Source organism: Vespa velutina, chromosome 8 (genome assembly GCF_912470025.1).
Source record: "Vespa velutina chromosome 8, iVesVel2.1, whole genome shotgun sequence".
Classification (NCBI taxonomy): domain Eukaryota; kingdom Metazoa; phylum Arthropoda; class Insecta; order Hymenoptera; family Vespidae; genus Vespa; species Vespa velutina.
The window spans coordinates 5,801,259-5,825,359 of record NC_062195.1 but is presented as its reverse complement, the minus strand read 5'-3'; the positions used below and the strand labels follow the sequence as shown (position 1 = coordinate 5,825,359).

Sequence of the window (24,101 nt, the reverse complement as noted above, 5' to 3'; positions counted from 1 at the left end):
AAATCAGTCTTCTAGTCTTTCTTAATACTTCTTTTGTTTTTAAACATTATCAAAATTATATAATGTGTTAATAAAATTAATATTCATTGCATTAAAATATTTATATTTTTGTTATTTCTAAAGACACTTATGAATGTATATTTTTCACGAAAGAAAAAAGTAATATAAAAAAAAAAAAATTTATAAATGCATTCAACTTTCGTTAAATATTATCGAATCCACCGATGGTATCGTCTATAACCTGGTAAATTTCCTATTATTTGCTATCTAAGTTACGTAATTGGTTTGTTTCGTTTAGAAAAATATACACGTTCATACCGATTGGATGTTTCAAACGGTACATTAGGTAATATCCAATAGCTGTAAATTTTTGAAATTAATTAAGCGACAACTTCAAGCTCGTTCTTTTTAATGAAAATCATCCGACAGTTACGCGCTTGAGTGTTATCCAATGTTATCTATTGGTTAATGATTGTAATTGTGCGTGAAAGATCATTTTAGGATAAATTAACAAATATTATATATTACTATATTTTTATCGTGATATTATTCATTAAAATGTTATTTTAGCGATGAATAGTGTCAAGTGATTAGTTTTTCTCATTAATACCAATTTATTAGTAAAGTAGGAATCTTGACGTCAGTGGTGCGTGTCTTGGATTTTGTTCTTGTAAACATTACGCTTAGAGGCCGAGAAAACTATTTCCTTTTTTTTTTATATGTATATATATATATGTATATGTATATGATATGTATATATATATATACATATATAGGGAAATAAAGGATACAAGTTTTGTTGACGTTTTTTCGATCGATAATAGATCTGTGAATTGCATTGATTCCATGGAAATTCGTGAGATGTAATTATAAACTGGAATATGTAAAGTGTATTTATCTTCGTTGCTTGGTAAGGTTTGCGATCTGCCATTAAAATTTTCTGCAGTCTGAGGGAAAATTTAATCTTTCTTCTCGATAAATATTTTCATTGATTTTGATTTATTATTATCAACGCACCTTATTATCTTCAATGAAATATTTTTAATTAGCTGTCTCTCAAGTATCCATGCATCGTTTTACGCGCTATAGATTGATTACAATTAAGTCTTAAATCTAAGAATCGGTGAACATATTTTAATAATTGAAAAACGATTTACCATCCATTCGTAACAATTTAATAATTATTAGACGAATAATATCAAATATGATCGTTAACTTTCAAACATATAAACCAAATTGATATTCTATATGAGCAAAAAATGCAACCCTGTAAGGTTATGAGCATCTGTATATAATATTTCTGATGACAAGAAAGCTAATGTGCATGCGTATATTTTCTTTTGCGAATAAATTGAAAATATTTTATTATTATATTTGAATTTATTCACTATTAGAAATATATTTGACTTATAAGAAGCTAATATTTTGCTGTAAATATAATATACAAATGGTTTTCTTTTTTTTTTCTTTTTTTTTTTTTTATTTATTTAGTAATAACAAAATTATAATATATTTTCTATTTTACTTATAACAATTTGTCAAGTACATTTATATACAGAATTTTGTATTTTATACACACATATATACACATATTCAAATATTTTTGCTTTTTTTTCACAGGAAACTCCATGCTGTAATATTTAACTGTAACGACCTTTCCACATTATAATGGAACAAGTAGATACAACATCAGATGAATGTATTAATAAAATCCAAGATGGAGATATCATTATAAATGAGGAAATAGTTAACTTTGTGGAATGTCCACATATAGAGAACGTGGTGAAAGTATCAACTAATATTGAAAATAAAATTGATAAAGATCTTCAGAGTACTTGTAAAACAGTGTTATCTGATGATATTTCTAATGTGCAGACAGATACCAAAAATATATTCAAAAATGAACTGCAAGTAGTAGATAAGGAACAGGAGAATTTAGAAAATGGTAATGAAGTATCAATTAAAGAAAATTATAATGATTCGTTTGAAGTATCACAAAATACGATTATTACGGATGCATGTGTGAAAAATACTGATCATCAATGTGCTGAAAAAAGTATTCAACTTGTTAAAGAAATTGATGCCTTATCCGAAAAATCGGTTGAAATAGATAATGGATCTAATCTCACATCAATTATGCAATGTAATAGTACAAAATCATCAATAATATCTGAGGAGGTACTAACAGATAATAATACAAAGAAAAACAAGAATAGTACTGTTTGTACAATATTAGATATAACAGAATCAGAAAGTGCCAATATTCCATGCGATGAATTACTTGATTCATTAAATCAAGTCACCAATGATAAAGAACATTCCTTACATGAAACTGTTAAACAAATAAGTAAGGATGACGATAATCAAAACAATTCAATAGTTATGGACGCAGAACTAAATAAATTAGTAGAAGAAAATACGGAAGTCGTTGTTGTGACGGTTGAAACCATACCTGTTCCTTCTGATTCTAGCAAGCAGAATACAATGCCAATTGTATTAGAAGAAAGAACTGATATGATAAATGAGAAAGATTTAATCGCAACAAATAAAGAAGATGATAAAAATGATTATAAGAATAATGATTTGGAACTTATCAATTATCATCAAGAAGATAACAGCTCTGTAATAGAAGTCATTTCGACAGAAATTGTGCAATCAAAAGATGCGGAGATATGTGTATCAGAAAATAAGACTGAAAGCATAATCGAAAATGAATTGGATACAACATTAAAGGATACAATAAATGAAAAATGTCATAGAGGAAATTTACGAAATGATGATAATGAGAATGAAAATATTTCACAAAAAAATAACGGCAATACTAAAAAACAGAACATCTTATTGAAAATTGATATAAAGAAAGAAATAATAAGTGAAACCCATGCTAATATAGACAAAGTATCAAAAATGAAAGATGTGTCTATTAAAGATAATGATGTTAATCTTCCTGCATGTACAATAAATGCGAAATCAGATATTATAATTGAATCAGATATAGCATCAGCATCTAAAAGAAGTGTTATTCAAGATATATTCGATGATTGGGGAGTAGAAAATCCTGAAGAAGAAAATCAATCAAATCCTAAGGTACAAGATTCGGTAGAAATCGAATTGAAAAGCTTATTGGATGATCCTAAAAATATAGAAAGCATAGATAATACAGCATCATTAAAAGAACAAAAAATTTGTTCCAATGACAATAAATCTATTATTGATGTATCACATAATACTATAGTTTCTGTAGATAATATAAGAGAAAAAACTTTAAAGGATACAATAGAAGAAGAAGAACAAACGCAAAAGAAAGAAGTAACATCTCAAGAAAATCCTGTAACATCTATAATGCAAGAAAAATTAACTCATTCATTATCACAAAACCTTGGTAAATCTACACGAAATGTTACTCAAGATTCAGTTTTGTCTCATCAGACAGTACAATGTAATGCTACAACAGTTAAAAATCGTAATCGTCATTTAACTAGTCAAATAGTCTCACCTGCAGAAGTAACAGAAGTATTAAAGGAAAGATTACGAGAAAAACAAAAAATCGTCGAAGCACCACGTGGGCCAGATATATTCTTTGTGAAAAAAATAACGCAAAGATTATCAAGCAAATTAGCTGGTGGTTCTATATCTTCAATGCCAGCACTTATACCATTACCACATCCTGTTCAACCTGCAGATAATTTTAATAAGAAAGATACAGAAAATAATTCTGTGCAATCTACAAAAGAAGGAAATTCAGATAATAAAGAACTATTAGCAATCTTAGAAGGTGATGTTGATCCAGATTGGTCCAATTTAAAACCACCAACACTTATAGATGAGGGAAAAACTTCAGTAAACATTGAACATAATGAACTTAGTTCACCTCCTAAACTTGATCCTTCGGTCGAACGTGAATTAGCATTAAAGCAACTTCTTGAATTACCTGTAACACCATTAAGGAAAAGCACTCCTAAACGAAAAAAACCGCTTAAATCAGGACTCAGCAGAATATCTAAAAACATTGATAAGAATGTTGAAAATGGAAACGAAACAAAAGAAATTGTTAATATCGATTTAATAGATGAAGATATAAAATCTAATACAAATGATGAATCTTCTCCAGAGGCTAATGTTGTACGTTCAGTTACGCAAGAAGAACAAAGACATCAAGATATAACTGGACAAGATGTACGAAGTGATGAGTCAAGATCAGGTAGGAAGCGTAAGCCAACTGAAAAGGCAAGAGAACATGAACAGAGTATAACGAAACGTCAAAAAGTTTACAAAGGTAAAGTCTCCTTAACTAAGAAGTCTGAACCAAAACAAAATTTAATTGATGTTAATTCATTAAACAAAGATCAATTAGCTACAGATAATGTTGTGTTATCAGGTAGCACAGATAATGAAGGAAAAGAAACAGTAACAAAGGAAGTAACAAATAAACAATTTACGAATAAAATAGAGAAAATTTTACGGAAAGCTGAAAATTCAGCTGTTAAAAGACCAAAGCAAAGTCTTACCAAGAAGGGACCACAACCTATTGCACCAAGGAAAATGTTAAAACTCATGCGACAAAAAATGACATCAAACAAAAAATCTGTTAATTTAAAGACGAAATTGAATACGGCATCAAAGAAATCTAAGAGAGTTACAAAACCGCAGAAACGTACGGTAGATTCAACAAGTCCTGGAGATTCTAAACCTAAAAAGAAAATTATTAATGAAATAGATAGATTACTTCAAGATGAGGGAGTTGTAAATTTATTATACGACGTTGAACAGCCTGACAAAAAACGTTTAGTACCTATTACAAAATCACAGGCAAAAGTAATGGATTTACAGAAAGTACAACGTGAACTTAAAATCAGAAAAAAGTTGGTACGTAATGCCGTTCTAAGGTTGCGTACAACTACACCTGGTATAACAAAAGTATCACCTAGATCTACAAGAACTACTGTACATTCAAATGATTCACGAAATGATCAAAAAACGAATGAACAATCCAAAACTGTAAAGCCAACCACTGGATCTTCACCAACAGAATTTATATATCCTGCAAAAATTAGAAATGCTGCAGATGCATCCATTATAATCAGAAGGCATTCATCTAGTTCTTTTTCTAGTGCATCTGGTAGTCCTAGAGTTAGTATCGATGGCCCAGATAAACAGACTTCTGATAGTGTTCGAATAGATGAAGGTTCACATTCCCTCAGATCTATGAAGAGGAGACATTCGCAAGAAGATAGAATGCATATAAAAAGAAACAAAAAAAGGGAACAAAAATATGATACAGATAATGTAATTGCTTCAAATGAAGATAAAACAATAGCAATAATGCGTCCAAATAAAAAATCAGATATGAAGAGACCAGACAAAAGTTTTAAACAAATGGAATCCTTGGTTAGCGAAGAAAGTAATAACGGCATTCAAAGTAAAGTTATTACAAGATCTAATGGTGCAGCTGCAGGAAAAGTAACATCAAAAAGTAGAAAAACTGCCAAGAGTAAAGTAACTTTTGCAAAAGGAAATGACGATGAATATGAAGATTTATCAAAGGAAGAAGATGAACTATCTGCCTGTCTTGCAGAGGCAGCTACTGCTTTATCAATAGTGAGTGCCTCTAACCGGTCAGGTAATATTACGATGAATCGTAAAAACAAAGGTAAACAATTGTTTTGGTTTTAAAGTATAGTACATATTTTTTTTATATATTTCATATATATATTATTTTACAGTAAAATTCTTATTACACTTTTTTTCTTTTTTTTTTTTTTTTTTTTTTTTTTTTCTTTTTTACATTATATATATATATTTTATACATTATATATATATATACATTTTACATATATATATATATACATATTTCAGTGAATCCAAATATTGCAAAAATATTGGAATTAACTGGTAATAAAACAAAAATAGAAAGTCGATGTCTATTCAGTAATAAGGAAATAAACGTGCGTAAGCATGGCTATCTTGTACAACTGATACTTACTCCTTCATCTTCTACAAAAATAAGAAATGCTCTTACACTTCAGGTAAAATAATATATATGTTAGAAAAGTAATATTACATAATATGTATAATAATTGTTGTGTCGTGTTAATAAATATTTTTAATATACAATTATATTTATCTTGCTCAATTATAGGTAATGCATGAACTTCGTGAAACATTATCAATATTAAAGAAAGATGATGACTGTAGAGTAGTACTCTTGACTTCAACTGGAACAAGTTTTTGTGAAGGGTTGGAACTTTCCACATTATTGCATCCAAACAAGGAAGAACGACGACTTCTTGCTCAAGAAATGGCAGATGCCGTCAAGTATGTTATTTTTAATAAATATTTGTGACGCGACAGATTTTGCACATTGATATATTTCTAGGGATTTTATAAAAAGTTTAGCAACTTTTAATAAACCCATAGTAGCTGGCGTACAAGGTGCTGCAATTGGATTAGGTGTAACAATGTTACCATTATTTGACCTTGTAATAGCCAGTGATAAAGCAACATTTAATACTCCCTATGGTAAATTGGGACAAATTGCAGAAGGTGCAGCTGTTTTCACTTTGTCGCATATTTTAGGAAGTGCAATAGTAAGTAAATATATATGTATGTATATATGTATGCATATGCAGATTCCAAATTCTTTTTTAATTCATTTGTTTTTTATTTTTCTTTTTATTTTTTTATTTTTTTTTTTTTTTTTTTTTTTTTTTTATATATATATATATATATATAAACAACATTGATGTGACAAACAGGAATATATTTTTATCTAACTCAAGTAATTTACATAAGTTAACATACAAACCATGAAATCATCTATCATACGTTTACGTTCTTAGTTTACGTTCTGTTTTGTTAACGTCATCTAATTTGCCTCGTTGAACGAACTATAATAACTTCGGTGACGCCGGCACAACAGACGAAAGGTTAAAAACTAACACACATGTGTATTTTAAAAAATATATAAAGTGAAAAGATAAAAAAATAAAAATTTCAAGGCCGCATTTTATATATATTTTAAATATGTAATTTAAATATCGTATTATACAAAGATTATCTATATACATATAAATCCTTATCTCATAAAATAAGAATATTAACACTAAAAAATTATAATAAATATCATATTTTTTATTATTATAGACAAGTGAACTACTTTTGGGTGGAAGGACTTTGACAGCAAGTGAAGCATTAAGAGCTGGTCTAGTTACTAGAGTTTTATGGCCAGACCGTTTCCAAGTAGAATTATTACCTTCTTTGAAGGCTATGAGTGAACAATCGTCTCAGGTAAAATTATTGCGATTAGATTAAAATTTGTTTATAATTATCTTTATAACAGATCTATATAAATAGATAAAATCAATTCTATGAGAAAAAGATAGAAAGATATATATTAATCTTTAATAAGAATAAAAATAAGCTACATAATTAAGACCAAAGTAATTCTTTTATATTCTCTTTTGTTTTATTTTTGTGTATATGTAAATTATTTTGTTCCCTTCTATAATTAAAAATAAAGGTAAATAATATTCTTAATATTTTTCTATATAAAAATATTGTTACAATACATAATAGATATTGATATATATTACTGTATAAAAGCATATATTTAAATTCTTAAAAAAAAATTTGCAGTTACATTTATTGCTATAAAGTGTCTATTTATTTTTTTATTTACAGTCTATGGAAGCAACAAAAGCTTTACTACGTCATAGTCTACGAAAAAAATTGGATGCAGCATTGGAATCAGAAACATATTTATTGATTCAACATTGGTGTTCTACAGAATGTCAACTTGCTATAAAAGCTTACATCGATGGAAAGATAGAATAAAGAATGATAATGGTAATATTTGTGTATAATTTTTATTCTACAAATATCATTATTAAATGTAGGATTGTGCCCAGAAATAATTAAGGATATTCTGGATATGGAAATAAAAAAATATTCTGTTTCTTGTAATCTTATATAGATTCCATTAAGTTAATCATTATTTATAATGGATTGAGCAATTCCACCAATTAAAAAGATTTATTTTAGTAAAAAAAAAAAAACAAAAAGAAAAATAGAAGTATTTTAATTTAATTTAATTTTTATTATATATGCAAAGTAAAATTACATGCTGCAGATATTCATCGAATTCAGAGAAAGTATTGATAATACGTATATTCTGCACTGTTAATAAGAAATGGTGATAAGATTAAAGAAATGAAGAAACCAGATGTGAAATGAAAATGATGTGGTGATATTGGTGTGACATTTTACGTCAACGCACGATTATTTTAAGTATAAAAAATAAATATTAAATCATTCGATCAGATGGACTATTTTAATATTAGACCATTTAGGCGTATAAATTTATTATATATAAACATATATTATATATATATATTATATATATGTAACATGTATATAATATACATGTATATAATATACATATATATAATATATATATATATATACACATAACATACTAACACTTTTCTGCAATATGTCATTATTGTTAGAATAAAATAAAGAAGTAACTATTGTAAAAATACGATGCATTTGTATTCATTATGTATATTGATTGAAAAAAAAATCTTTAAATCCATTTGCATATAAACGTTCGATATTAATTTGCTTTACATTAAATGTACAGCTGTGCCTTGGTCTATTATCTCTATATAATTAATAAAAAAATAAAATAAAATAAAAAAAGAAAAAAACAAGAAAAATTAATTAAATTAATTGTATCAATAACAGCAAATATGAATTTATATAATTTGGATGTAATTGTGCATGTAATATTTTAAAAATATTATATTACTATTCATTATTTTTTTTATCATTCATATGTAATTGTTAAATCTTATTTGATCTTATTATTATACGATGTACCAAAAAGAGTTCTTTATATTTTGAGGTTTATAATATTAGATAAATAATGATATATAATGTGATATTAAAATGTAAATTTTAAAACAAATAACGCGATGAACGCATGTTTTTTTGACGCGTATTACAATTTCCCTCCAAAATATATCTAAATAATAAAATATTGCAACAAAGACCAGTATTTCTTTATGTATACATTATAATTGTATTCTGTAATTTGAATAATAATGTATAATTTGTGTGTATTCAAATTCGCATCCTTTCTAAAAATGTCTATACTTTACTATTGGATTTATAAAGGACAGACGAATGAGATTCATAAAATATAATGATATATCATTAAATACTGTTTAAAAACACAGAATAATTTGTAAAGAACACAATATCTCTTGTACAAATATTACATATTGTAAAATTAAGCCATTCTAAAAGGTGTTATATTATCGATAAATATAAAGCTCATACAAATATAAATGAAATATTCACAAGCTAATTTGCATGTATTAAAAATATATGATAATTTATTATATATATATATGTATATATATAATAATAATAATTATTATTATTATATATATATGTGTGTATATGTATATATTATATTTGAGTGTAATAGTAAACATCGCGAATATATCAGTTAATTACAATCAATGGACAATTTTAGGCAACTCTTGTACATCAATTCATACATTCAAAAGTTAAAAAAGTTTAAAGTTACAAACGTTATGAAACAGTGAATTAAGATTTTATTAAACGCTTTACAAGAACACCTATTTCTCGTAGAATATATAAACCAGGCAACTAATCAAAACAATCCTACCTCTTTTTTGAGATTCACTTGCTTCCACATAGGAAGTTCTTGAAATTCTTCTTTACTCATTCCCAATAATTCCTGTGTAAAAATATTTCGTTATATAAAAAAAAGCCATAAAAATAATTCACAAATAGTTTAGTAACAAACATAATTATTGATATAAAGTATTTCCAAATAAAAGAGGGTATCTATTAAATGTTTGTAGTGAAAAAGAAAAAGTAAAAGGAAATAATATATAAAATAAAAAACTAACTTGAAAATGCTGTTGAGATAAGTAAAGTTCAAGCCTTGTGGGATCAACTCCAACTGGTAGTGGTCGTTGTAATAATTGAGCTGGTGGGTAAGTGCTTTGTGTTAATCGAGCCAGCTCACTTTCAACTTTCAGCATTTCACCTGGATTTCGGCCCTCCTAATAATAAAATAAACATTATAATACAATTTGTATATTATCATGTAAGATTCATGCAGAATTTTTATTTCTGTAATTCCTTAAAAGTTCATTTTTATTACTACCTGCATATTTAATTCCGCAATATCGTCGCGGTATGTCCACGTAGGAAATAGATTTATAAATTGCAATGGCTCTAAGCCAGCCCAGACTAGATATATTGGGAATTTTGTAATATTTGGATGAATACTTTCCCAGTACTGGATTGCCATAGTCATTGTAGTTTTTCTTTCAGCTTGCCATCTTACTGCTTTACTACCAGAATGATCTTCAGCTTCAGAATCAGGCCACCATCCTTGCCATATCCATACCTCATTTTTATTGTCGAGTAAAAATAAGGCTGTTGAAAAATAATAGGTATTTTTTTCATTTAGAAATTATAATGTGGTGATATAGATTTTTATATCTTTTAAACTGATAATAATAATAATAATTCAACAATACCTGGCTGATTAACCTGATACAATTCATCTTGCAAAAAGGGAAAAGGGGTAGGCAGATGACCACGATGTAGACATAGTATTTCTGTTACTTTAAATTCTTTAGTAATACTGGAGAAATGGAATAATCTTGGTGTGTGATCTTGAATTTGATCTTTTTTTAAAGAAATATATAAAGTCTTATTCATTCCACCTAATGCTAAAAGAAACATAACAGTTATTGTTTATAATCTTGACAAAAAAATTAATATCAAGATTCGATCTCTTAACAATATTCAGATTCTTACCATTAAAGAATTCTTCAGGTTCTGCACCCTCATTAATTTCGAAAATGTCTAAATCAATTTCAAATGTTAATCCAAATTCTTCCAGTCGCTTATCTTTAATTTTATTAGCAGCAAACAATGCATTCTAAAAAAAAAAAAAATAAAAATAAAAAAAAAATAAAAATAAAATGTAAGCCAAAAATGTAACTACAAAACATAAATATTTGATCTCATATTAGATAATTTGGATGATACAATTAAAAAGAATACCTTTCTTATGTGAGGCAATGCATTAGATCCATGCCACACATAGATTTTTGCACCTTTGATATCTAATAAAAGGAATGAACCTCGACTTCTCAATTGACGAGTGCTACAAGGTATTTCAGTCAAAAATATTTCCGATTCAAGTGTGCCTCTACAAATATACAATCTCCATTGTTGATCATATCTTTTATCTGCTTTTTTACCCATGTGTATTACCATTCCTCCAGAAAATAAATTTAAAAAAGCAGCTGGTTCATAACCTTGAACTACACGAATCTAATACGAATAATAAATACATTCGGAAGATAAGAAATAAATAATGTAAATAATTTCAATTTAATAAAATACCAATAACCATACCTGTGGTCCTTGTTCATTATCAAGTTCTACTGTAAGCAAAGCTGCTGCACCTTGTTCGTTTAAAGATGCATTTTTTCCTTGCCAAATAAAATACACCGAACGATCTCTTCCTTTTGCGGAATGTTTAGATTGTAACCCGCTAAGTTCACGTCCTAAATAAATAAATATATTCAGTATTATACATATAATAATTTAAAAACAAAAAGGGATAAAATAAAGAAAATCGAAAAATAAAAAAATAATAAAAGAGGAATATATTATGATTATTTTTATAATATAGTAAAATTAATAGTATTTTACCAGTAATAGTAACTGAGTACATCCAACGTATGATGTAACTATCTCCTGTATAAAATTGTCCATTTGACAAATTATCCAATAATGTATGTGAAAATTCATCTATATGCCATACATTTATACTTGTAGTTTCGACAGTATATTGTTTCATTAACTGAAATATAATGGAAGCATTTTATTTTTTTTTTTAAAAGATATTCAAACAAATTAACTAATTTTTTTCGTAAAACAACATTTATTGATCATTGTTTATTAACTATTATTCACTATCATCATGCGAATAACTACCTCATTATCATACCAACCAGTTCCTCTTCCTAAATGACATCCCTTAATATTTAAATCAACAGGTGTATTGTTTGGTTCTATTATAACATTCAAATTACATGGTTCTACAATTATTGTTCCATCGATTTGTTCTTTATCTTTAATAGTTTTCATTTTAATAATACCAGCAACATTTGGCCAATCAAGAAATTTTTCACGAAAAAGAACTGTTTCAACGTGTTGAGTTAATTTTGCAAATAAGCACCATGAAGGTCTTGTTTTTTCAGTTTTTATATCTGTAAGTAATTTATTACGTCTTCCAATCATAAATGCTGCATTGATTGGACAAATTGCACATTCTGTATAGTCATAACCTTCCTTCCATAATTCCGTGGCAAGACGGGTGGCAACTTTTTTCTTATTATTTGAGGCTCTTTTACCAGTCCATATATACATTTCACTTCCAAAATCAAATACCAGTATCTTTATAGAAAGTAGGATGAAAAACATGCAACAAAATATAGCATAGTAATAATAATAATAATAATAATGATGATGATAATAATAAAAATAATAATAATAATAATAATAATAATAATAATAATAATAATAATAATAATAATAATAATAATAATAATAACACTTAAAATAATAATAATATTAATAGTGAGATATACGGTAAAAGAAAAAAAAAACTAGTAAAAGGATAAATAATAAAAATAGCTTTTTTACCTTGTTCAAGTCCAACATTTCAATCTTTGGTATAGCACCCCAATATTTTTCAAGAGGAACTAATTCTTCATCCTTAACTTCATATATCATATTTGTATTAATTATAGCAGATTCGTATAATTCATCTTCATCGGGATGACCACCATCAATCACTAAAATTTACAATCACAATTAATTATAACTTAAAATCTATTAATATTAAATATATTAAACAGTAACAAAAAATATTACCATCAATATCAGTATCCATGCCAAGATAATTCCAAAATTGTTTAATTTGACTTCTTGTACAAGTTATTTTATCTTCATTAATTGTAATAACTTGAGAAGCTTGACAACCTAGATCTTTATTCTGTTGAATACTTAATGCTATTTCTGCTGCACGAGCTTTTTCAATAACATTACTGTATTTTCCCACATAATTATAAACCTATAAGCAACAATGAATCAAGATTTTTCTTATTTCCATATTAATAATAAAATATTATAATACAATGAATTAAATAAAGAAAAGATCAATTAATTTTAATCATGACAATTAAGCATACGTAATACTAAGAATAAATCTATGAATAATATAATACCTCTGATTTTGTAACTAATACATAAGTATCACCACTATTGATACTATTAGCTACTGGTTCAACCAGTCTAGCTTGAACATGACGCCTGCCTTTTACCATAATCAACATTAAATCTTTATACGGTCGTAGTTTATTCATAGTATAATTTGCATCAGCAATATTTCTTAACGTTATAGCGCTAAAATCTTCCGTAGAAGCTAGTCCAGCGAGAGCTTCTACAGCCAAGGCTGAATTCTTAGCAACTAAAAATTAACAAATATTACACAATGTGTGCATTTCAATCTACTAATCTAATAATAGATATTTACATACATTATAATCATTTCGAAAAAATTTTCCTTATTTAAATATATTGACATATATTTATGTATTATTTACATGAACACATATATACTTACGTTTCTCTACGTTTAAACTTCTCATTACCTTCTCTGCAATTCCTGTAGAAACTTCAGTATACTCAGATTTTAAATCAGTGCGCGATGCAAGTAATTTTATAGGATTTTTTGAAGCTGCACGCCTTTTCTGTGTTTGTATATTTCGTTTTTGGCCTAGTCTATGCGATAGAAAAAAAAAAAAAAAAATATATATATATATATATATATATTTTATTTCCTAAAGGATCGTATCTTTTTTTATCATACAAATAAAGTAAAATGCATCATTACTTACAATTCTGAATGCGATGTAATTACGTCAAAAGCATTTTCATCTAAACTAAAACGTTCAGTCTCACATTTTTTCAAAGATACTCCAGTATAGAAAGATGTAAAAGTTTCGTCATCTACTTTAGGAACAGATACAGTTGCTAACACAGTAGATTTAGTTTTATTTTCTTCACCTAAAATATACATTAATATAACCATTATAAATGTTTTTTTAATAAAGTTAATTTAATTATATATAATAATTAAATATAATTATTATACTAATGTATTAATATAAAAAAAAAAAAAAAAAAAAAAAAAAAAAAAAAAAAAAAACAAACAAACAAACCACTTTCGTCGCTGGCAGGTTCTGAGAAACTTCTTCTTACTGTAATAGGTGAATCTTTGCTTGGACTTGATGGCGTCGAAAGAACATCTTTTGTATCTAATAAAATTTTAATTATTATTGGACTTGATATAAAATAAAAAGTAAATGTTATCTTTAGCTACAAAATCCATTTTTAAAATACCTTTTCGTCCTTTAAATCTTTCCGGCCTTGGTCTTTTTTTCTTGTCTGTTATATTGTTTATAACTTCAATGCAAAGTGAAGACGAACTCTCTTCTAAATTTTCTGTTTGTTCCACCTTCATTTTACCTGCTACTGTAAATTTGATAGCATCTGGTGCAGCAATTCTTTTCTTCCATCCTTCTGTAGCAGATTCTAATTTACCAAGACAATCAGCTAATACACCTTGTCTAATCGTTAATTCTTCCTTATTAAACGTAGCGCTGCAAAGTACATCCTAAGGATACAAGAATATAATTAAAATATCAGAAATAATAACTAATAAAGATAATGAAAGAAATGTGTTTAATGTTATTACAACATAAAAAAAAGAAATTAATTTACTGAAGTTTCACTCATTATCCGACGTTTCCAATTAGTATTGCCACTACGTTGAAGTGCTGCTAATCGATCAGCAATACTCATACTTGGACTTTCAGCAGCTTCCGAAATAGGTATCGTTTGCGTTGCGCTACGATATAAACCTGGTAGAGTTGTAGTAGCATTACATTTCTCTTTAGTTATGTCAAATGATGTACCTTCGCTACTTAATGCATGATGACTAGCACTTTTGGACAAAGCAACATGCCTAAAAAAATATAATAAACAAAATATAATAAATTATATAAAATGATTATTCATTATGAGTTTCTGAGCATTGTATGCCTATAATAAACATAGAAATAATGTGCTTACTTAGCTTGTTTTGTTAATGCATTTTGACGTCTTCGAAAAATAGCTTCATTTTTAATAATACCACGGACTTCACGGCTGCCCGAAGAAGACGCGTCATCGTCTGAAGACTGAGGTATTTCATTTTTAGGTAAATGTTTATCTTCGCTATTATATTTCTGTGACATAACACTGTCCATTTTAATATTATCTATTTCATCTAAATTGAAATTGGTTCTTGATCTACATGACTTATCCTGAGAGATTACTTTTGTAAGACAAGGCACTGTGTGTTCTTGTTTTATTTCAGTGTGATTGCCCTCTTTATCATCGTGTTCTTCTAAATTATGTAAATGATAAAAATCTTTTGACAATGTAACCATTGTATCTTCTTTTTCTTCGTATTGATGTTGCTTAACATCTATATTTTTACTTTGCAGAAAAGTATCATTGTTAGTTGTTTCATCATTATCATAATTTGAATCACATTTGTCAGATGATATAGGAGTACTGCTTCTTAAATTTGAATGTGGCATAATATCACAAGTATTAAAAGCTTGCTGTTGCAATTCCTCTGATTCTTTTTTAAGTACAGACTTTATTAATTTCAAACCTTCAAGTTCAGGACTTTTAGTTCGAAATAGATTATTTGAATGGTAGGTAGAAGATTTTAAGATACTTTTAGGCAATTCATTTTGAGAACCAGAAGACAATTGGGTATTATCAATTGTATTTTGAGATTCTTCAAAAATACCTAAAATGTAGATAATACATCATTATTTTATTATTTTATTAAGTTTTATATTATTAGAAAATTATATCTGTTTCTTGTATTCTCACTATCATTTAATTTAAAAGATATCAAAACATTTAAAACAAATATTTATTACGTATACGTATTATATACATGTAATATGTAATTCTTACCTTTAGTTAAAGAAAGTTTCTCAACAGCGTTTAATGGAGATATACGAGATGCAACTTCTACTTCTTCAGATGTAACGGGTTGTGTCTTATAACGAGTACCAGGTCGCCTTCGTAAATGTCTTTCCTGAGAAACTTTGTTTGATGAAGATGATGTCTCTGCTATGATTTTTTGATTAAATAATCTCACCCGGTCTGCTAAACTCAATTTTGATGGATCATATTCATCATCAGGTGTATAAGTACTTTCTGCTTTTATATTAGATGCTTCATTGTTTGAAGCAGCATTACGTTGATTTTGTAATACAGCTTCTTGGACCTCTTGTAAAGTTACTGGTTGTGTATTAAATCTATCATTGCCTTGAAGCTTACGTTCTCTATAACGTTGTATACCTTGTGACGCTTTATATTGTACATTTTGCGATGTACTTTTCTCTTTAGACGTTACATTCTCCTCCATATTTTTAAAATGTAAAGCCATTGCAGACACACTGTTACTACGATGTGCAATATAATTTTCTTCTATATTGCTTGTTTCCAAATCCGTTTTTGATTCATTGACAGGTGAATTTAAATTAATTTCAGCTTTCTTAGATATAGACATTTGTGTATAAAAATTTATGTTTTTCTCACAATTTCTATTTATAGCAAATTCGTGGGATTCAGATTTTATTTCACTTGATGTTTCTTTCTTGAGTATCAATCGTTTGTCTTTATATTCTTTATTAATTTTCTCGTCCACAGTTGCACTACAACAAATCAACATGAAGAATATATATTATTACTTTATTTTGATTGTGACTTAATTTATATAAAAATCTAATAAACATAAAATTTTGTTATTGCTAATTTTTAATAAATTTTAACTACTAATAGTAACAGTATATGTTTAGTTTTAGACTTTACAAAGATGACATATAGTTCAAATATACTTAATAATGAAAAGTATGTAAATTTGGTAATACTTATAATACAGATATAAAAGATAAAGCAATAACTTTTCTTTTAACACAACAGTATAAAGAATCACATTGTTTTTAATGTATAATGTATTTGTAAAAATTATATTAAACAATAGAAAAGATTCTATTTTGTAAAGAGTATGGTTAAACTGCAGTATGCATCCAACTGTCTGTGATTTCTGGTACCTATGAGGATTGCTAGGTGATCTATAATTAAACTTGGCACAGAATCAAAGTCTCAACAAACTCACATATTACCATTGGTACTAAAAATGTAAACAAATTCATATAATGTTGTACAGAAAATTTTTTGGGAAATTATATCATTGACAATAATATCCTACTATATTGATTATATTTATCCATTAATCATTTATACATACGTACACAAACACACAAACACACACGCACGCATACACACACACACACACACACAATTTATTACTATTAGATATAATATTATAAGAATAATTAAAATATATAATACTCTCTCATTTTCTCTTCTTGGTAATTTAGGGAATAAAATTCATACTCTGTTAATATTACTTTTGTTGTTATAAAAATAATCAAATTGCTTATAATTATTAAATTACAACATATGACATCATATAAAAAAAAAAATAAAAGTTAAAAGTAAAAGAAACAAATATTTGTCTAATATCAATATATTTTTAATGAAAAAAATTAGTACAGATAAAAGAAATCTCAAAACATTATAAATATTAATATATATTTTTGATAAAAGTCTTTACTCAAAGATGGTGTATATAATAGGAAAGAAATAATCTATATATAAATAAATTTAACGAATGTACATAAGCGACAATATTATACAAATACTACATACCTATCAATGGAATCGCGACGAGTTGTGACTGAACTTTCATTAGACTGTGATAAATGCGACCTTAAATTGTTACCACTCATTGATTTTATATATGATTGATTTTGCAACATATCACACAAAGAACTTGATTCAAGAGATCTTCTTTTATCACGTACAACAGCTAACTCGTTACAAATATTAGAAGGTTGTACATGACCAACCGATTGTGCTCGTTTTCGTAAAAACAAGTTATTTCCAGTTACAGATAAGTCACTTAATACATTTGTATCATGAATATGTAAGCGTACACGTGTCTCAATTTCTCGAGAAGTAGATTGTTTTAATATTGGTTTCACACAATCATTTTCTAACAATCCACTTGATCTAGATTGTAATACACGATTTTTTAACATAGAAAGTTTCTTAGGAGAAGTTACATCCATATCATAATTGCATTCATCTTGTGAACTTTTTCGTGAACACTTCAAAATTGTTTTCTTAGGTTTATCATCGTGTTCGTCAGATTCTGTACTTGATTTTTTTTTCAATATTGGACGCGGCTCGAGCGAAGGAGGATCATTACCAGAGGATTCCTCTCTACTGTGCTTTTTTTTCAATATTGGCCTCACTTCAGAACCTTCAAATGTTTCAATGCCATTTGTAAGATCTGTCGCAATAGTCACGTGATGAATAGTATTATTTGATCTTGTATTATTTGTAGATTTTCTTTTAAGAATTCCCTGTGGTTCTGGAGAACCAATTTGGCCATCTTCTCTATCGTCTTCTCTAGAAGACTTACGTTTCAATATAGAAGTAGGTTGAGGATCAGGGCTTTGATCTCGTTTTATAATTTCATCTAAAGACGATCGCCTTTGATTTTTTAAAATAGGCCTAAATTCGGAATAGTTGTTATCATTAAAAGTGACATCAGGTGAACAACTGCGCCGTCGAAGTATTTCGCTTTCATCCAAACTACTACGTTTTTTTAAGATACCATGCCTTTTATGAATTGGTTCTATCACAGATGGTGAAAATGTCACAGGTAATGTATTGTGTGACGTACTAGATGAAGATTGACCTGTTTCATTTTCAACCACCTTATGCTTAAGTATAGATACTGGTAGTTGACGTCCTGAACAAGAATCTTGTGGATATTCATCAGTTGATTTTTTTAAGATAGAACATTTACTTGGTGATACTGTTGTATGAATGTTTGCAGAATGATTTGTACATTTTGCCACATTTCTTGTAGGTGATACATTAGTTAAATGAATCTCAGACTTTTGTTTATGATTTACCGATAAACCACTATGTGATGCAAGTCTTTCTACTCGTTCCATAGTAGCTTTTGTCAATGCAGTCAATGCATCAACCCTTCTTGAGACTTCTGAATCGCTATGACCGTCCTTACTATCAATTTATATAAATATTAAATAGTTGTTCGTATTAATTGGAAATATTAATAAAAAATTAATAATTACCTGCTTTGCGGTGTGTTACAACATTTCGTATTTGGAATAGATGTAACAGTTGATGAGGCATTAGGTTTGGAACGATGTGTGTTATAATGAAAATTAACACGCGATGAGCCGAGTTTTGATTCTGTATGCTTTTTTTGTGAGCTAGTAGCAGTCTGATGAGAAGCACCAGTATCGGAAGACAATATTGTATCGGATATGTGATTTTGTTTACTTGATTGTCTTGAACCTCTTCTTTCATTATATTCAGCTAAAAATAAAAGCTACTTTTACTGCTATTAATTTGATACAATACACATCAAATTAAATATATATAATGAAAAAGTTGTATGTCGCCAACAATATTAAGAATAATTTCGATTAGATTAAATAAAAAAATTAAATTTCTAATATGACTTATTTGCTTACAGTTAATTAAACGATCTGATGGAACTGCCTCTATATTGCTCGATCGATTTAGATATGATTTTCTTTTATAACTTTTATCTCTTTCTCGCACCGGATTCATTGTATTACCATTGTCTGAAGATACTGGATTGTCCTGCACATGCATATGTTGTTTATTACCACGTATGAACATGACTTATATGTTAAACAATGATTATATGGTGTTATTATACACATGCTATTTGTTGTTATATATCTATATAGAAATACTTACTACTTTAGTAGATAAATTAGCACTCAGTTGGGAGCCAGAAGGAGTAGAAGTTTCCAAAACACCTAATCGTTTTGATGTATTAACTGAAAAGAAAAATGTTTAAGGTGAAACATTAGAAAGTTTAAAAGACTAAATGACTTAATGAATATTATACTCACTATTCGATGATACAATAGAAGCAGCACGTAGCCTAGAAGCTTTAGTCTCACGAATATGCGTTACCTTATGTAATGCAAGATTTTTATGTTGATCTTTATTTTCCACTCTCTGCGTCGCACGATTAGACTTTCCTAACATATAGCTATTTTTTTTATCCTCTATTTTATCAGAATCAGAGTTATTTGATATTAATATCATGAAATTTTGTTAGTATTATATATGTTTTTTTAATAAAAATACTTGCCTATTTACACAAGACTATGATGTCTCATGATAATATCTTAATAATATACAACATAAATAAAATTAATAATAGTTCTTATAATAAGTTATACTTACTATCAGACGAACAAGGTATTAAATTCTTTCTAGGTCTGCACTCGGTATTTTGTTCATTGCACTGTATTTCATTACACTTAGAGGGATCAGTAGCATTTACACATTCTGATGAGTTATTTTCTGTTCCATTCGAAGAACTTTCTCCGCTGGCTGCCATCAAAACTGTTGCACCAGCAGCTACCATTACTAAAAATAAATACTATATTACACCTGACATTGCCAATTTCTCTTGATTCCTATTTTGCCAAAAAATAAATTTCCAAAAATCATGCAATTCTTAAAGAATCATTCACAAGTATTATGACATATGTTAAGAAAAAAAACCTAATCTATAATAATATATATTGCCTTTTTTGCCATATATCTTTCAAAACTATTCTTAAACTTTATCAAAAATCGTCTATAGATACCTTATGCATACTTAATAAGAATCAATTTGTTATAAAAAATAAAATTCACAAATATTTGAATGTTTTTCATATATCGCAAGTATATTCTTACTCGCATAATTGGGTCTTAACGGTGAATAAATTTCTATAAAATATATATATATATATATATATTCTAACGAATATTATATATTTCGAATAAAAAGTAATAAATATAATCAATGTTATCAACGATTAAAAATCAAAGAGTACGATAAAACAAATAATAGGATAAGAAGTATTATCATTAAATTATAATAGAGAAAATATTTCGTTAAGGAGAAAGTTTCTTTATCTCCGTTCTTTTTTCTTTTTCTTTTTTGTTCGTTCTTTTTTTTTTTCTTCTCTTATTTCTTTTTTCTTTCCTTTTATATATATATATATATATATATATATATATATATATATATATTCTACCTACTTATTTACTGTATCCTTCCTTATGTTGCAGCCATAATCTTGCTTTTAAAAATAAGTCTAGAAATAATCCCGAAAGTAGTCAATAATACGGATCAATCCGTTATATATTATCACAGTTATTAATACTTATAAAAAGCACCAATTCGTAAACTATAGAATACATATAAAAAATCACGGAACACCTATTGTATATATCGCGTATTGGAAAAATATTACGATCGACGGGAAAAAAGTATCGTCCCTGGAAATATTGCACAGGTATTACTCATCTGATCACGATTTCTCTTGTAACTGCCAGTAACAGTCAGTTGTCATTTACAGTTTACGAACACTAGCGATCCACACTTTATTCCACCGATAAGGTAATCATTCTAGAGGGCGAATCACTGATAAATTCTCTTACATAGTGATCGAAAATAGCAATAGGTAATGCAGATTTTATCGCTCTGTTTTACCATGAGCCTTATGTAACGTTATCTTTTTAATGATTCGTAAAAAAAAAAAAAAAAAAATAAAAATAAAAAAATGAAAAAGAAAATAAAAAATAAAAAAAACAATTTCAATAAAATTCGCTTTAACATCGCAATATAATTTACTTAGCCAAACGATTCGTACGATTAAAATCACCGAATAATTCTTCTAATTTTGTTATATGCTTACAATAATATTTCTCACATTTACAAATGCATTTTAATCAACGATCACGATGACTAGACAAGCAACACAAACCAACTTCTTATTTTAAATTCTTTCTTATTATATATATATATATATATACACGAGTATTTTTTTTAAAAGAAGAACCTGTAAAAAAAGAAAAGAAAGAAAATATTCTAAAGACGAATCGGTATTTTCGACGGTACATACAATTTCCTAGAACAATGGAATAGTACAATTTTAATCCGATAGATGACCCAATAATTGTCGATATAGCAGTTGCGGGGCAATTAATTGCACGCAAGGCTACCTATCTACTATCGTTTAACATATCAATGATTGTACCGTTGCTTTCATGCTCTTCACAGCCTGTTTGCCAGCCAGCCTGGCACGGTAAATGATATGTGTGTGAGTGCGCGAGGCTAAAAGTGCCAGCCCTCTGTTGTATTCGTTGTTGCTGTCATCTACGCGTCACGATTGTCTCGATTTTTGTCGACGTAGATCGACTGTCGGCCATTGCGTGCTACCGCTATTGCTATTACTGCTGCTGCTGTTGCTATTACTGTTACTGTTACTGTTATTGCTGCTGCTGATACTGCTGCCGCTGCTCCGCATATGTTCTCTCAATACTCGCACGTGCGCGCGCGTTAAAGAACGCGAGCGAGAGTGTGTGTGTGCGTTCCGCGATTTGCGTTCGCGTATCCCTCCGAAAAGATGGCCGCCATGAAAGTGTACGGTGGTGATGTTGACGTCGTTCGCAACGAGGCTGCGTTACGACCTCAAGAAGCGTGAGGAAAAGATTTTAATAACTCGAATGCGCGTGCCGCATTGGCGGTGGAATTGTGGAAAGAAGAGCACGATATTTGGGAGAAAAAACGAGGCCCTCGATAAGAGCCGCCGCCGGCAAGTGCGCTATTCGTTGCGAGGTTTCTCTCGCGGTGCACGACGATAAACGGGAAGGATAGAGGAGCGCAATAGCTAACAGCCGTATAGGATACTATCGAGAGAAATAAGGAAGGAAGAACGTGAGTGAAAAACTGTTTCAATGTGTGACCAGTGAAGAGATAGATAGAGAGTGAGAGAGAGAGAGAGAGAGAGAGAGAAAGAGTGAGAGAGAGAGAGAGAGAGAAAGAGTGTGTGTGAGAGAGAGAGAGGGAAAGAGAGAGAGAGACAAAGACGAGTTTGAAGAAAGAAGGAACGGACGAACGAACGAACGAAAGCATTGGAGAAAAAGAGAAGGTCTGGAAGAAGAAGAAGAAGAAGAAAAAGAGGTGGAGGAGGGAGGAGGAACGTGACCGTCAACTTTGGAAGGGTGTTCGACGAGGAGTAAACGAATGAGGAAGAAAGACGCGCGCGATAAAAAAGGGTGCCAGAATTGATAGAGGAAGGAGAGTAGGAGGAAGAGAAAAGGAGAGAAAGGTAGAGCGAGAGAGATAGAAAGACACCGAGGGAGAGAGGGGGAAAAGGAGAGATAGAGTGTGTATATGTGTATGTGAGAGAGAGAGAGAGAGAAAGAGAAGAGTTAGAAAGGAGGGAGCGAGAGAATGAGATAGGGGGAGCGCGTGGAAAACGGGGGTGATATACGCGAGTGAGTTGTACGGGTAACGCGGGTGGTGCGCTTTGGTGCCGCGAGTGAAAGAAATGCGCGCGTGAGAGGGTGTCTCTCGAGCCTCCCTCAGAGCGTGCGAGCACACCAACATATCCTCGTTTACGGGAGTTTTTCGACGCAACCCAGACGACGACTGTGCCTACCGCGTCGACGCACGTATCGAAAGTTTCGTGCTTTCGAAGGAGGGACGGCCATATTAATCCGTAGACCCCGCCGTCCGAAGCTCACTCAAGTTAAATTTTGTGTTTTCTCAAGCATTGGATAACGCTTCAATCGTGATTCGAAATTGAAAGGCTTGTCGTCGCTTATTGTGATATGTGCGCGCGCATGTAACTACTACGAACGGTTTGTTAAAAACGAGAAGAAACGAGAAGTTATACGCACGATTCGGTTCCACGTCC

At 29.0% G+C, this 24,101-nt stretch overlaps 3 protein-coding genes across 12 annotated transcripts in view; 2 read left to right on the top strand and 1 right to left on the bottom strand.

Moving 5' to 3' along the window:
* Positions 1-488: 488 nt before the first annotated feature.
* LOC124951273 (putative leucine-rich repeat-containing protein DDB_G0290503) lies at positions 489-10,582 on the top strand. 6 transcript variants are annotated; one of them, XM_047499428.1, is made up of 8 exons: positions 676-910; positions 1,621-5,650; positions 5,857-6,026; positions 6,140-6,315; positions 6,377-6,587; positions 7,144-7,287; positions 7,681-7,845; positions 8,129-10,582. In XM_047499428.1, the coding sequence occupies exons 2-7, from the start codon at positions 1,669-1,671 to the stop codon at positions 7,831-7,833; spliced, it is 4,836 nt and encodes a 1,611-aa protein (XP_047355384.1). In that variant the 5' UTR covers positions 676-910; positions 1,621-1,668; the 3' UTR covers positions 7,834-7,845; positions 8,129-10,582. The 6 variants fall into 6 exon arrangements, 5 of the variants coding, with proteins under 5 accessions (XP_047355383.1, XP_047355385.1, XP_047355384.1 ...); XM_047499427.1 differs by lacking the exons at positions 676-910; positions 8,129-10,582 and adding an exon at positions 489-646 and having other exon boundaries at positions 7,681-7,962; XM_047499426.1 differs by lacking the exon at positions 8,129-10,582 and having other exon boundaries at positions 677-863; positions 7,681-7,962.
* On the bottom strand, positions 6,723-23,168 carry LOC124951272 (supervillin-like). Of its 4 annotated transcripts, none has more exons than XM_047499422.1 (26): positions 22,437-23,168; positions 20,587-20,772; positions 20,247-20,405; positions 20,089-20,171; positions 19,836-19,968; positions 19,431-19,677; positions 17,971-19,359; positions 16,165-16,910; positions 15,262-15,991; positions 14,911-15,154; positions 14,530-14,803; positions 14,349-14,444; positions 14,025-14,193; positions 13,751-13,908; positions 13,353-13,594; positions 13,000-13,198; positions 12,769-12,920; positions 12,058-12,519; positions 11,773-11,923; positions 11,473-11,624; positions 11,116-11,388; positions 10,867-10,990; positions 10,584-10,778; positions 10,205-10,479; positions 9,945-10,100; positions 6,723-9,769 (listed from the first exon to the last, which is right to left on the bottom strand). In XM_047499422.1, the coding sequence occupies exons 2-26, from the start codon at positions 20,768-20,770 to the stop codon at positions 9,683-9,685; spliced, it is 7,080 nt and encodes a 2,359-aa protein (XP_047355378.1). In that variant the 5' UTR covers positions 20,771-20,772; positions 22,437-23,168; the 3' UTR covers positions 6,723-9,682. The 4 variants fall into 4 exon arrangements, with proteins under 4 accessions (XP_047355378.1, XP_047355379.1, XP_047355377.1 ...); XM_047499423.1 differs by lacking the exon at positions 22,437-23,168 and adding an exon at positions 21,436-21,776 and having other exon boundaries at positions 20,247-20,378; XM_047499421.1 differs by lacking the exon at positions 22,437-23,168 and adding an exon at positions 21,436-21,775.
* Positions 22,410-24,101, top strand: part of LOC124951271 (serine-rich adhesin for platelets-like) — a 42,917-nt gene continuing 41,225 nt past the window's right edge. For both annotated transcript variants that reach the window (XM_047499419.1, XM_047499417.1), the window contains exon 1: positions 22,410-24,101. This exon is cut by the window's right edge and continues 218 nt beyond it. The gene's annotated coding sequence lies outside the window, so the exon portion shown is untranslated.

What these genes read in the sequence shown, in the direction of transcription:
- LOC124951273 (XM_047499428.1), top strand. Translation starts at nt 1,669, where the DNA reads ATGGAACAAGTAGATACAACATCAGATGAATGTATTAATAAAATCCAA. An exon ending in GAAATGCTCTTACACTTCAG is followed by an intron (nt 6,027 to 6,139) that starts GTAAAATAATAT and finishes GCTCAATTATAG; the next exon opens with GTAATGCATGAACTTCGTGA. An exon ending in GAAATGGCAGATGCCGTCAA is followed by an intron (nt 6,316 to 6,376) that starts GTATGTTATTTT and finishes ATATATTTCTAG; the next exon opens with GGATTTTATAAAAAGTTTAG.
- LOC124951272 (XM_047499422.1), bottom strand. Translation starts at nt 20,770, where the DNA reads ATGGTAGCTGCTGGTGCAACAGTTTTGATGGCAGCCAGCGGAGAAAGT. An exon ending in CTGGTTGGTATGATAATGAG is followed by an intron (nt 11,924 to 12,057) that starts GTAGTTATTCGC and finishes ATTATATTTCAG; the next exon opens with TTAATGAAACAATATACTGT. An exon ending in GTATCAGGTTAATCAGCCAG is followed by an intron (nt 10,480 to 10,583) that starts GTATTGTTGAAT and finishes ATTTTTCAACAG; the next exon opens with CCTTATTTTTACTCGACAAT.